The 14042-nt window shown below is 40.7% G+C and overlaps 1 protein-coding gene across 2 annotated transcripts in view; it reads right to left on the bottom strand.

Moving 5' to 3' along the window:
* USP32 (ubiquitin specific peptidase 32) overlaps positions 1 to 11960 on the bottom strand; it is an 85357-nt gene extending 73397 nt beyond the window's left edge. The window contains exon 1 of one of the 2 annotated variants that reach the window (XM_026071364.1): positions 11939 to 11960. Coding sequence is in view for 1 of the 2 variants with exons in the window: in XM_026071362.1 (XP_025927147.1) it covers positions 11133 to 11190 (58 nt within the window). In the remaining variant the exon portion in view is untranslated. Of the gene's footprint in view, positions 1 to 11132; positions 11280 to 11938 lie in introns of those variants that run through there. The other variant, XM_026071362.1, reaches the window with a different exon arrangement.
* Positions 11961 to 14042: the final 2082 nt, after the last annotated feature.

Genomic DNA, 14042 nt, shown 5'->3' with positions numbered 1-14042 from the left:
TCTTATAACACTCTATGGCTTTTGTAGATATTTAGCCAGCAGTGTTCTATATTAGAACTAGCATATATTATGCTTCCTTCCTCCTTTAACCCACCTCTACTCTTAATTTACTCAATATTTAGGCAATAAGAATAGTTAACACAAGACAGTGTTACACAGCCACTCTTTAAGCAAGGTGATGAGAAGACAAACCTGAGTGTCAGGTAACACAAAAAGGTGGGGAATTAGTTATTGCAAAAAGATTGATTGTAATTCTTCAGGAAAAGAAAAATCCCATCGTTATCTGCAAGAAAGGCAGAGACACCAAAAAGTTGCTAGATTACTTTTCCACTGATAACACCCTTCATTAACATCATCACAGAATACAGAGCAGGCTACACTGACTGCACTAACTGCTGATGACTATTTTTCTTAAAGCAATGCTGTTTCAGATATATGAAAGGCAAAACCACTTTCCTAATTTCTAAACTCAAATCCACCAGGATTTAACTGCATCATACTGCTAGGTGAAATGTGGCAAAACTCTTTACAAGACTAGGAAATTTCCAGCACAGAATAAGATTTTGTTCCGGACATCACTTAACTACTAGAAATAAGGATTAAAAGGAAGTACTTCTCCAGCCCAAAATAGACTCATGGTGGCATATTAAAGTTTATTTATAGAATAAACTTAATCTGCAAAACTGAAGATCTCATAATTATTATCCCAACACTTTCATGTTCATTTTCTCTTTGTCCGCAGACTTACTAAATCTGGCGCTTCCTGTTCTGCTTCAGTTTCTGAGGTTTTTCCAAGTTTTTTCATTCACAGTTTCAGAATTTTAAAAGCACAATTTTCAGAACCAATGTAATAACATAGATCATTTAAAACATTTAAAACAAAGATCGGGAAATATCAATTCAAAATACAAACAAATGTAAAGACACATTTAAGTACTGAATACTTGATATAAATTAAATTGCATGGGAGGGGAGTGCAAACTGAAAAACCATCAGCTAACAAAAAGAGCTATGCAATGTGGATAGAAGACATAGCTCAGGTGAGGAAGAATTTGAAAGATGTAACCAGTGTTTCCTTTAAAGGACAAGGAATATTTTTTCATGCCAAATGTAATTACCTCTTTCTTTGGCCTGATGTTACTTCTCCTCACAGCTTTTAGGTCCAATCAAGGTCCAATTCAGACTCTATACAAATGTAACATTATTCCTGAAGTATCAAGGACAAAGTCTTGCTTTTAAATGATTTCTCTCTAGGACTTGTAAGCACAGAATAAAGTTTTATTTAATTTTTCTCCTTTTTCTACAGCTTAAAATCTGATGTTGCATGACCACTAAAGTTTTTTTTTTCTTTTTTTGATAAAGAAAGAAGAAGAAGAAAAGTCAAAAACAGAAAGTTAAAAATTTTATATTAGAATTCACTTTGGAGACAAGTTAGACCTTTTTCACCCTTGCATAGCTTCAAGCCAGCTATAACCTACAGGACTAAATGAAACATCTTCAAAGCATTTGAACATAATAAAAAAAAAAATCATCAAAATAAATGTTACATAAGACCCTGGAAAGCATAGTTTCATTCTTCCTTTGTAGTTGACGGCTAGAAACATGGTATGGCACTCTGCTGACTTGGATGCCTCACTCCAGATCACTTCTACACTGCCCTTCTCTACTGTTCATCACACAGAACTGCAGAGAACCTGACCAGAAGAGAAGTCAAATCACCTTCTAAGTTACAGAAGGTATCACTAATCGTTTAAAATCATGCTACAAGTTCAAAATTAAAGTATTTGGGCAAGGTGTAAGGCCAGATGATGTTTCTGCCTGTCTTCTCAGTTTGCCTAAAGTTATCCGTTACAAGCAAGCGGCTATCCTGTTAGCTTCCTCTTCCATTCAATGACCTCCCTTCCCAGCAACCCTGAGTGGTTTGCAGTGCATTCTACCTTAATGCACAGGTGAACGCATTAACCCATGCAGCTTATGAACACTGTTCCAGCAGAGACTGTTATTTTGCCACAAATATGCTACATGGCAGGCACAATGAGTTATTAGCCTCATCAGCACATTTTCATGTTGTAGTAAAGGTTTGTTACGTGCTCTGATAGGATAAAAGGGGAAGGGAAAGGAGAATTTTAAATCCCTGGAGATCACTGCATGTCATTTGAGATGCCAAGTCACCTTACCCATGATAGCTAATGCTTTTAGCAGAGGTAATGATTCAGTGGAGGTAACAGTTTCAGTGCTTTTGCCATTTTTATATTAAGTAATGCATACAACGGCAAATAAATCCAGGTCACTACAAACTGCCTTGGTTGCAATTCATCCAGGCCTCTCAGGCATATTCTATTTTGCCTTAGAATTAAATAAAGGCCCTGTTGCAAATGTTAGCATATATTTTTTAAAGCATATATTTTTTAGATGATTTATCAAATCAATATACATCTCTATCTCCTAGAACTCAGCCACATTTTCAACACTAATTACATGTGAAGATTGCACTAAAATAATGGATTGTCTGCTTTTATTCTCACTATAGTGACTTAAAGGTCTAGATAGAAGAATGCTGTGATTTATTATAACTTGCTTCAGATTTTAAACAGATTTGGTCAGATCACTATAAAAATTATGTGCAGACTCGTTCTGTTTCAAATCAAGATCTGAGACCAAGCTTACAGCCTGATTAAGAATCAGAAATCCAGAAGAGATTTTATACCAGTTTAACAAAACTGCTGTTTATAGATGCACTCTTTCCAAACTTGTCCCTACCTATGAGGACTAAGCTAATCCTTCTTACTTGTAAACACAGGCTAGTAAGAAACACACTTCTCAGAGGTGTTAAGATTCATTAGGTAGAACAAAAATGCTAAGTATTATTATAGAGCTAAGCTGAAAGACTAAAGTTATACAGAAACAGCCATCACTAACAAAAGCAAGATGTCCCTGAAGAAATCACAAAAGAAAACGTGCATTAGGATTTTGCCACTCTTTAGGCAAGCAGAATATTTTTATTCCAGTAAGTGCCAGCAATAATATAGTATTCAAAGTTTTGTGAATTAGACCCTTTCAAACTCTTCGGCAGAATCTACATTAATGGATTTTTCTTCTACATTCATCTTTGCCCAAAGGCTTCATTGTCTCATTATGTAAATGACCTTTTCATATGAAAATTAAACGTTAAAGATGCTTTTTGTAGTTCTTCAATACTGCAAATATCACATGGATATTCACAGTCATTTAGACTAAGTACACCTTAAAGAAAAAGCAAATGCTTCATGCAATATAACAAATCAAGAAGCAACTTGTTCTAAAATACTTAAAAAATTAAAAGCTTATTTAGAATTAAATTCCCAAACTTTTTTGCTTATACAGGAACCTAAACTAGAAAAATCTGCAGTTTTTACTATGAAAAATATCAAAGACTAGACTGTATAATGCCATACCAAAAACACACAGGTAAAACTTTGAAGGGCTGCGTATGCCTTCAGCACACTTTCCATTGCATTGATTCATTCCTTGTATGACCCAGCTACCAGCGAACACTTAACTGGAGCTCACCTGAAGAGAGACATAGCAGTTCAAACCAAGTGCTGCAGAGTAGCCTCCACTGAACCCCACGTTACTCAAAATAATTCTGTAAGTTATCAGCACGCAGTTTAGCACCCCTAGCTACCTATGGTGCAGTAACTAAATGAATGGCAAGCACATCACGCACTACAAAATTAAGGCAAAGAAGTATCAGTCAAGGACAGGCAGAAAAACCTCTCACACTTCCGTTCCTTAAGAACACCACTTCATAGCTGTCCATGATCAAGTACCTTGCTCTGTAAGGTCCCATGTCAAGACACCACACTTTTCTTAGGGCACTCCCAGTCCCTCAGTCAGCAGCAACAAAACGATACTGCCAGCTCCCAAAGAGGAACATAGCATCCATCTGGGCCATCGGGACTCAAGTGAACGCACAGCTCCCCGCTGAGCAAATCTTCCAAAATTAATAGATTACTGTTAAATAACCCAGTAGGCCCTAATAGAAACCCACTGAATAGCTCTGGCTTTCAACAGTCCTTGAAATAACTTAGTGTACAGAAGCATCTAAGGTATTTGGAAGTACAACACTTTTGTTCTACGACTCCTCCATTTCTTTTCTACAAGCTCACTGCATTTTGAACTTCTTGGACCAGAGAGCAGGATTATTTTAAGTACAATTAGCAGCTAAGTCACACAGACACCACAAAACCTCAAGGACGTAAAACTCATGACACTTAAAAGACGACTAATCTGACACTCCCCATACACCAAATTATTTAGAATAAAATGTCAGTTCACTCACTAATCAAAAATATATACTCAATTCTCAGAGAATATCCTGTCATTTAAAAGTGACAGACACTAGAAATGTCTGATTTTTTTCAAATATATATATTAAAAAAAATCCGTCCTATCACAAAGCAGCAGTTGCACAACACTCTTAATTTACAGAATTAAATAGACATATCATGTCTCACCTAATCACATAACTTGTTAATGCTATTTTCTTTTTTTTATTCTTACAAAGCTTGTCATCCCTTCACAAGTGCATTTTTTTAATACCATCTCATCTTTTCGAGTACTAAAGAACTGAATGCCTCAGTTATTTTATGAAATGAGACAGTAGGCTGGCTTCCCTTTGAACAGAAGACCAGGAAGAGGATTGTTTTACTGATTTCTCCCATAGTGCCAGAGGCCAGAGAGCCTGATACAGGTCAAGAGTAACAGGACTCACGTAGCCCTTTTTTTTTTTTCTTTTAAATTTCATTAGTGATGCTACATATCATTTTGAAAAGCTTCTCAATTTCTGTCTATTTTGTTATCTCTCTAGGACACTGTCAGGTAGATACAGGCCCCTGAAGTTATATTTCATAAACACGAGGCTTTACAAAATTTAGGATGAATAGAAACATTTCATAGAATCCCTCAGGTTGGAAAGGATCTCAGGAGATCATCTACTTCAACTTTGTGCTTAAGGCTGAACTCACACCAGATTGCTTATGACTTTGTCCAGTTGGATCTTGAAAATCTCTAATGATGAAAGTTTCACAATTTCTCTGGAGATGTATATTTAAATATATATACATATTGCATACACACTACATATACACTACTGTTAAGAGAGTAAAAACCAGAGAGTAAAACTGATCAGGAAGAAATGACCATGCATAACGTGATTTCATTGATTAAAATATGAGAAATAAAGCAGAACAAACAAGAGTTATGTAAGTTATGAAAGATAAAGGCATATATTCTATAACATGAAAAAGCATTCTGAGTAATCAATTTTACTCTACAACATCAATATAAGAAAATATATTATGTATATAATTGTCTGATAGCGTACTTTTAGCTTACACCAAGATATTTAACACTCAGAATGAGGATTTGTTCAGCTTATCCTTTAACTTCCAGTCTCCACAGCTGAAATGATATTATCTATTTACCTTTGCTCGGCAGCTAGTAAGCTGCTGACAGGATAAAAATGCATCTAATATTAAGAGACTACTATTATTTAGGGACACATTTCATGTGTTCAAGTGAGAAATCAGAGGACCCCCAGCATTTACTGAATCAAATTTCCATGTTTTGAGGGTTTCAAATACATCGTGCTTATGGAATGCCTGCATTCTGAAATCCTGTTCTATCCAACTTGCATCATTACATGTACAACCAACATTTGAGAACTTACTCACCAAGTTACTGCCATGCTTGATACAGCTGTACCGGGGAACCACCTGAAAATCACTGAAAACCCACCAAAAGGTACACGATCATTCTTTCAGAACCACAGCACTCTCAGAAGGCTGAGCCGAAGGCAATGCTTTCGGTCTCTAATTTAGAAGTTTTTAATCAATATTTCATAAAGAACTTCTAAAGTCCACAAAACTCATATCAGGAAAGGAAACTTACTATTAGTTGGCCTAAATTCAGGATACAAATGTTCCTCACTTCCAATAGTAAATAACTTGAACAGTTACAAATAAGAAGAGATTGAAAACCACTAACCTAGTCCATTTTTCTAAGCTTGTAACCTTAAGTAAAAGGAGAGAAAGTGGTCACTGTGACTTTGCAGAAGAGTTACAGGCAAATAATCTCTCTTCTAATAATAGCCTCTTACATCAGTTTGTGGCAGTTTAAGTAAAATTCCTCAAGCCACTTGGCCATTACATATTGAACTAAGACTACTGAGGTATCCTCCCAAAACAAGCATCAGAATTGAACGCCAAAGTTGCGAAATAATTACCGCTCTGTGAATTTGAGTGACTCTTGCAGCTCTACAGATTTATAAACAGGAAGTATGAAACTATGCATTCATACCTGCTTTAATCATATGCCAGAGCCCTAAAGCCATCAGATACTGGTTGACGTAACAAATCTCCCTGAATAATCTAGACAGTCTCAGTGGTGGATTCTATTAATTATGATAGCAAAAGACAAACAAACAAAAACAAACCCAGAGAGACCTAGGCATTTTCATCATATCATTTAAATCTCCTTATACATAAGGATACAGCTTTATACCCCTAGAAAATAAGGTGTCCTGAAGAATAGCAGGAGAACGTTCATCTACTTAGGCTATTCGAGCACTGCCTTTTAGAGATGAGAGAAAAGGATGTAGAACAATTGCATCCACGGAATATAACAAAAGACAATAAATCACTTAAATGCATCCCTATTCATTTTCTCTATTAAAAAATGCATCTAGGATTTTAAAAGTTAGTTTCATAGTCAAGAGTTACAAAAAGCAGTCTCCTATAAGGGCTCTATGGCTGAATCCATGGACTTTATCACCAGGTTGAGATCAGGACAAGCTCAAATAGATGATAAGTTTTCCATCATCCTTTTGTCAGAAAATTTATTAGATCTGTAAGCCTGAAGATGTTAACATTCAGACACCAGCTACAAATGCCTTGATTTAAATAAAACAAATGTAGCAATTTTTCTAATTAAAGTAAGACACAAAAGATCATTAGCAAGATTTATCCTCTGTTCATCATAAAACATTAGCTATTACAGGAAAGAGTTTTAAGTAACATTTCTGTGGATTAGAGCAGGCTTTCACTGTTCTGAAGGGCATGGTGTTGTCCTCAAGTTGATAGCATCTTTGAGATACACAAACTGGAGAAAACTGACTTCTAAATATACTACTTCATTACCTGTTCAGAGGCAAATCCTGTAAAACTCATACTTCTGTAAGCTCTACCTCTATATTAGCAGGTGTTTTAATTGCATGCATGTTTTCCAAAGACAGCACATTTACTCTTTCTTACTTGGAAATCATTGTGCACAAACTCCAAACACAATGAAACAGACCTATCAACAGCCAGACATTTCTCTGAACAGTATGCTTGTTGACCACACTGATGTCACTGCAGTATCCCCTTCTTCCATCCCTGCATACATACAAGAACAATTTTCCTTTGCTTTTAGCAGATTTGCTAAGGAAAACCCAGCCTTCACCCCTGGCACAAGTTTTACTGATCCATGATCATACACCAACATTACTTTTGTTAAAGTGGCTACCCAAGTAAATATTTAGCAAACATAAGCTGAAAATGGCCTGAGTTAGCACGACCTGCTTTCTTTCAGCAGCATTCACAGAAACATTGACTTTTATAATCTCATAATTTTCAAGTACCTTTATAAATTTACACTCTGAGTCTGTGATTAAGCTCGAAAAGTTACTTAAGCAGCATATATTAACAGTCTTTAGAAAATAAATTCCTTCAAGATCTAAAATAAACTGGCCATCAATTAATGCCATGTACCCATCTCTTTCCTGGGGAATCCTTATTGAAGTATTCTATATACAACACAACATACAGCAGGAGCTGCTGCACTACAGCTAATATTACTGTAATAGAAAGCTCTTCCTTTTACAAAGTCACCTGGACCCAAAGACAGGCCTTTACGGAATCAGGTGTTGAGGCTGCTGGCAGAACAAGTGGAAGATAAGGCAGATTTTAGACAAATACCTCCTCAGCATAAGACAAGACCTAACACTGGGCAATTCTCAAAAGAGAGAACAGTCAGACAGCCTGACAAAGAGAAAGGTAGTAGAAAAGTACATTGGAAAAGGCACCAAAACCAAAAAGGGATAGTGATTGAGCTGGGGAAGCCTGCCTGACTTACAGCACTGCCCTAACAAAAAAAGGCTGCTGGACCCTAGAGCTAAGAAAAAAAGGCAACAAACCCAAGAGCCATATTAACAGTTTTTATCATCACAAACTTAAATTCATGAAATAACCAATAACTTTATGCACAGTTTGGAATAAAGCATTTATTTTTACTTCATCTATAACAAACTGTACATGGACTTCACCTCCTTAAAAAGGACTATCAACCTCAGAGTGAGCTCTACAGGGCCAGGGAGAGCCTCACACAGTGATCACTGCACAGTCAAAACGTATAACCTTTTCCACAGCAACAGGCAGAGCAGTGCCTCTGGCTATCGAAAATAAAGACTACCATAATTCAGTAGCATTCATAACATGAGATGTCTCAAAAGTACCCCATACTTTGACTCCGAAGCAACACAAACAGACACAGATTTACAGGACAGGAGGGAAAAAAGGAGACTAACAGGACTCCATGTAATCTGTGCTGGGAAACGCAATGCAATTTCACCATCCAAATGGGCACCTCATCCACAGTGCAGTCAGCTCTGGCCGTTTGTGCCCAACACCAGGAAAAAAAAAATCACAGCCCTGTCTCCTGCTCCAGGGTGTTTTCAAAAAAAAACACTAGACCACCATCACATTTTCATCTCCTTGAACAGAAGTTACATTTTAGCTACAGTTATTTATATTGTCAGCCTTTAACCACAAAAACTCTCCTCACCTTCACTTCTCTTGGTTACTCCCAAAATGAGATTAAAAATAAATAAAATTGCTGCCACTCACAACTTAAAAATCAGCCTTATTTTGTAAAGTTTACAGAACCAGCAGCATGCATTGTATTTTTCCAGATATTCTGAAAAACTGAAATGTAAACTAGCGTCTCAAAAATATGATCAGAGCATTCTGAATGATTACTAATTCTGGAAATATAGTTAACCACTACCGATTACCTAGGAAGAACTCATAGTTGAAGAATTTGTATAACACTACCTAATATAAAACTTTCCCACCATTAAATAACAAGGACAAAATGTTAAGAAGGTACATCTAATTATACGTAAATGTATTTAGGGTTTTTTTAAACATATACTTGCACTTTTAGCCATTATCCCTGTTTGTTGTTTGTGTCCACAGAAATGCCACAAGCACCAGTAGTTTTGTGCAAGTGAGAATGACCCTAACAAATAATGTTTTGATAAGTAGCCTGTTTTCTACATACAATGATTCACTAGCTAAGTAAACAACATAGTTATTTAGCAAAACATGAATTTATATTAGTCTAAAAGAACCTTTCTGTTCTCCTACAGAAAAACAGTATTAAAAGCCGCATACAGATAGAATAACAATGAAGAAAAACATTACACCCGCTATGTAAAATACTTTTAAGTAATAATTATAAAAAATTATTTTATTTTAAGTAAGCTTTTCTTTATGAAACTTCTGGATCAGCTTCCTAGATTTCAAAGCAGTACATGAGTAAAAATCTAACTTTAAAATTCAAAACATTTACGTTTTCTTATTTATGAACTTTGGAAGACACAATGTGACCAAATGAATGCATTTTCCCCCCAAGAACTTATTTCAAACACTTCCTGTTATATTCAACTTCACAACACCACCAGACTACATTTATGACTTCAGTTCCTCTTAAAATATGTACATTCATATTTTTAAAGACTTCATATACTTTCACTAGAAGTGAAATGTTTCAAGGCTATGTTGAAAATCGATAATGAAAATGAGTTTGAGTCATATATTTGTTTCTTCTTTTTGACAGTATTTAGAGTATGCTGCTCCATTTCCCATTTGGCATTGCATCTCTAAGTGGTTCCACCATAAGAAAAAAAAATGAAAAAATATTTAATAAACATACCATTCCATGTTTATTTCCATTTCCCTTTCAATCAGTGCTCAACGTTTCCTCCCAGTTTTCCTCCATCAATCATTATACGCCTCCCAGATATAAGCAGAAAAAAATGGGGCAGCCATGTATTGGTCTGAGCTGATGAATTTCATCAGTGTTGTAAATATCAAACAGGTGAACTGCTAGAACTACATCCCAACAATACACAGCAGACCAACAATTATGTATGTAAAAAAAGATTTACCCTCCCTGCAAACCATTTCCTACTGAATAATTATCGTCCCTCTTTGTCCTTGGACTTGGATATCAGTTCTAGAGAGAGGTAGGTGACAGGGTGCAGCTCGCTGTCGCCTTGGAACCCTGCAGCTGCAAGTATTCAGCATTTAACACGCTTATGCTTCCCTCCTCCAGTCCCTCTTAAAAATCCTCCAGGAGGAAATCTAGAAGCAGATTAAAGCAACAGCATGTGCAGTAAACCACACAGGCTACGTCCACCTTCCAACCCAGAGATGCACGTCCTGCGCTCCCTATCATGGCCAGCAGCAAGTAAACATGAGGAGCCAAAATGTGCGTGAAGGCTGCGAGCTGACAGGCAGCGCTGCCGCGGGAGAAGCGAGGCGAGTCCTCCGGCCCCGGGGCCGCAGCGCTTCCTAACGCCCCTTTTCCACCGTCGCTCGCAGAGCCGGGAAGGACCCGGCAAAGGCCTGCGAGGCACCGGCGGGGTCCGGCAGCCGCGGCCCTCCGCACCCCGCCCGCCTCGGGGCGGGGAAGGGGGGTATGGGGGCTGCTGCCGCGGCTGGGAGGCAGCTAGAGCGGGAGGATCCTCGCAGCAGGCCCCATTATTAAAATAATATATATATATATGTATGTATATATCAAAGGGAGGGGGAGAGAGGAAAGGGAGGGGGCGGGGAAGGAGCCTAAGGCAGAGAGCAACGGCGCAAGTGCCTCCGCGCCCGCGGTCTGCCATGGTGGTGCGAGCGGCGCCGAGCCGCCTCACGCCGCCGAGCCGCCTCACGCCGCCGCACGCTGACAGCCCCGGCACCGGGAAGGGGGGTGGGGGGGGGCGGCCCGCCCTCCGCCGCCGCCCGGCCCGCCCGCCCGCAGGCCCCGCCGCGCCCCCTCACCCCTTCGCAGGGCCTCGTCGTAGCTGAGGAAGCCGATGCGGGACTCCTTGGCGCCCATGGTGCCCCTCAATCCATGGCCTCCCCCCGCCGGCCGGCTCGGCGCCGCGGAGCCCGGGCTGCGCCGCTGGCGACTCCGGAGCGCAGGGCGCGGGCGGGGGGGGGCGGGGCGGGGCGGGGGGCCGGGGGGAGGAGGCGGCCGCTCGCCTTCCCCGCCGCCGCCTCCATGGCGGGTCACGTGAGGAGCCCGCCCGCCCCGCCGCGTCACGTGACGCGGGGGGGGGACTGTTACGGCCCGGCGCCGCCGCCCGCGCCCTTCCCCCCGCGCGCCCCCACCCCCACCTCCCTCCCTTGGCGCCTCCTAACGGACGTCGCGCGCCGAAGCCGCCGAGGGGGCAGCGCCTCCCCGCCCACCCAGCAAGAGCGCGCGAGCCGCCCGCGTCACGTGACGCGGGGCCGGCCCGCCTCCCGCTCGCCCGCCGCCAATGGCAGAGGCGCTGGCGCGCGGCTCCTCCCGCCTCAGCCGTTGCTGGGGGAGGGGGCGGCCGTGAGGAGCAGCGGCGGCGGCGGCTGGCGCTGACAGGGCTGCGCGCGGTGTCAGCGCCGCCCAGCCCGCGGGAGGAAGGGCGGGAACAGCGGGCAAGAGCTGGAGCGGCACCAGAAAGAGACAGTTGGGCTTATGCAGCAGGGCCAGCGCCTCAGGGTCGCTGGCTCGGGAGCCCACACGTGCCCCGCCGCCTCCAGCGGTGTCCGTTACGGAGAGGAAGGGCCTGTGAGGAAGAGCTCTGCCCCCACCCGCACATACGCACGCTTCGAAATTGGGGACTTGCTGCGTCTCGGTCTTAGAGTCCTCTAGGGAGAAGTAGTGCCAGCGTGGTGTGACAGTTGGCAGTGCCTGGTCCATTAAGAAAACGTCCTTTCAGCGCCTGAAACAGAAACACAGAGCGAATTGTAAAACAATCAAAAATACCTCTATTGTTTGCTGTCCTGTAGCATGTTTGCTCTTTGTATTCAGGCCAATGCTTACACTGAATGGGAAGATTTCCCAAATGACTTTGTTACAATGTTAAGGCTAAGTAACGTACCCTGGGTCACTCCCAAGCAGAAAGTAAGGAGGGGGAAAGAAAACATAAATTTCCAAGGGCAGCTCATTCCGAGGATAGTTCCTGTACAACAGCAAAGCCTGGGAAAACACTAGCTGCAAGTCATTCCCGAGGAGTTTCAGTTTCCTTACTGCATGATCTGACCACACCAGAGCTAAAGAAGGGTCAAGCAGAAGTTATTCCTCATTGATGCAAGTCCGTGCATCGGTATTTTGACAGCAAACATTCCAGCCAAACTCATATCTGATAGGCAATGCCAGGAATGCTGTTCACAGAGAAGTTGGCTTGAAAGCCAAATTTGTCCCCATTTAACACTACTAAAGTGTGAAGACACTAGAGATGAATTTAGCTTTGTAGATCCTCCTTGTAGCTTTTCTGCCATCATCTGAGTTGTCTTTTACTTTGGATTTGTGACAAAGAAAAATAATTGCTACACTCATGCATAACATCTGCCACAAACAAACTTTTGCCTCTCTGGAACAGAGAATCGGGGGGGGGGAGGGGGAGGCAGGGAAGGAATTGGTGCTTTTTAAAAATAAAAGTGAAATTTCTGGGAGCAAACTTCATCCACTAGCCGCTTGAAACACAGTAGTCTTTTAAACCTGACTTTTTAGTTCCCTTATATCCTCTTATTCCTATGCTACCTTTACATATCTCTTTTCAATACATCTTAAAGTCCCTTCCCTCAAGTTTCAGTTTAAATATAGACTTTTTAAAATACTTGGGAGAATGAATTAAACAAACATGGCAACTTAATGCTCATAAGCATAAGCTGGCAATAACATTGGAAACAGCTGGAGAAGCCTTTCTCTTTAATCTTGTGATTAAATGAGTATTCCACAGCCTCTAACAATGGCATTCATTCTACCATGCTTCATTTGTGATGGATCACTTTTTTAAAGTATTGACTCACAACTGAGGAGATATGGTTTAATTCCCGACTCCGCTGTGGTGTACCCACGTCATCTTATGCCGAGTAATAATCTTTATGTTTTGGTTGCTGCTCTGAATTACAAAGATAATGATACATCGTCCATTTTGCTTGGAGCAAAAAGCTGCACTGGGATACAGCAAGACCCAAACTGGTGGAGCAGTTACAGAAAGCAATTAGAACAGGAAGCAACCACAGAGGTGTCATAAAGCAGCTGTCTATTGTTTTCACACTAATTTCTTCAGTTTTCACACTGATTTCTCCATGACTATTGACAATTTATCCTTGTCTAACCTCCCTTCTTCACTATCCTACCTTTTTTTTTTGTTCTTTTTGAACTCAACTTACTGAAAGTAAGTAACAAGGCATACCACAGAACTGACATAACACTCTCAGGCAATGCGATATTCACCCTTGCCTGTTTCATTTAGATATATAGGACTGAAGAGACCTGCTGGGACAATGATTCCTGTCTGATGCTATTGCAGCTGCCACAGTTTATGACTCCTTTCACACACTTACTGAATTCCATCATAAGAGCCATTACATTTTTTGTTCCTACAACTCACGTTAGAAAGCTGTTCCAGGCCTGGTTTCCTCTAATGATTAGGAACATTCTTATTAATTTCAGCCTAAATTTATTAACTGACAGCTTATGTTTGTGCCAGCATTAAACTTTACCTCAAGTAGTTGCTTGCCCTTCTTGTATATTTACAGACACCAATCTATCCCCTTTCAGCTTTCATTTCAGAAGAGTAGGCAAGCTAAGCTCTTCTAGTTGCCTCACTCCCTCTCTCAAAAAAAAAGTGCACATTCCACCAATTATAATCAGACTACCTCTATATGAGTTTCAGATCGGAGTTTTATTCCATTTTTCAG

The sequence above is a fragment of the Apteryx rowi genome, unplaced genomic scaffold (assembly GCF_003343035.1).
Source record: "Apteryx rowi isolate R43461 unplaced genomic scaffold, aptRow1 scaffold_324, whole genome shotgun sequence".
Taxonomy (NCBI): domain Eukaryota; kingdom Metazoa; phylum Chordata; class Aves; order Apterygiformes; family Apterygidae; genus Apteryx; species Apteryx rowi.
The sequence above is the reverse complement of the archived record's forward strand: the minus strand, read 5'-3'. Positions and strand labels throughout refer to the sequence as shown.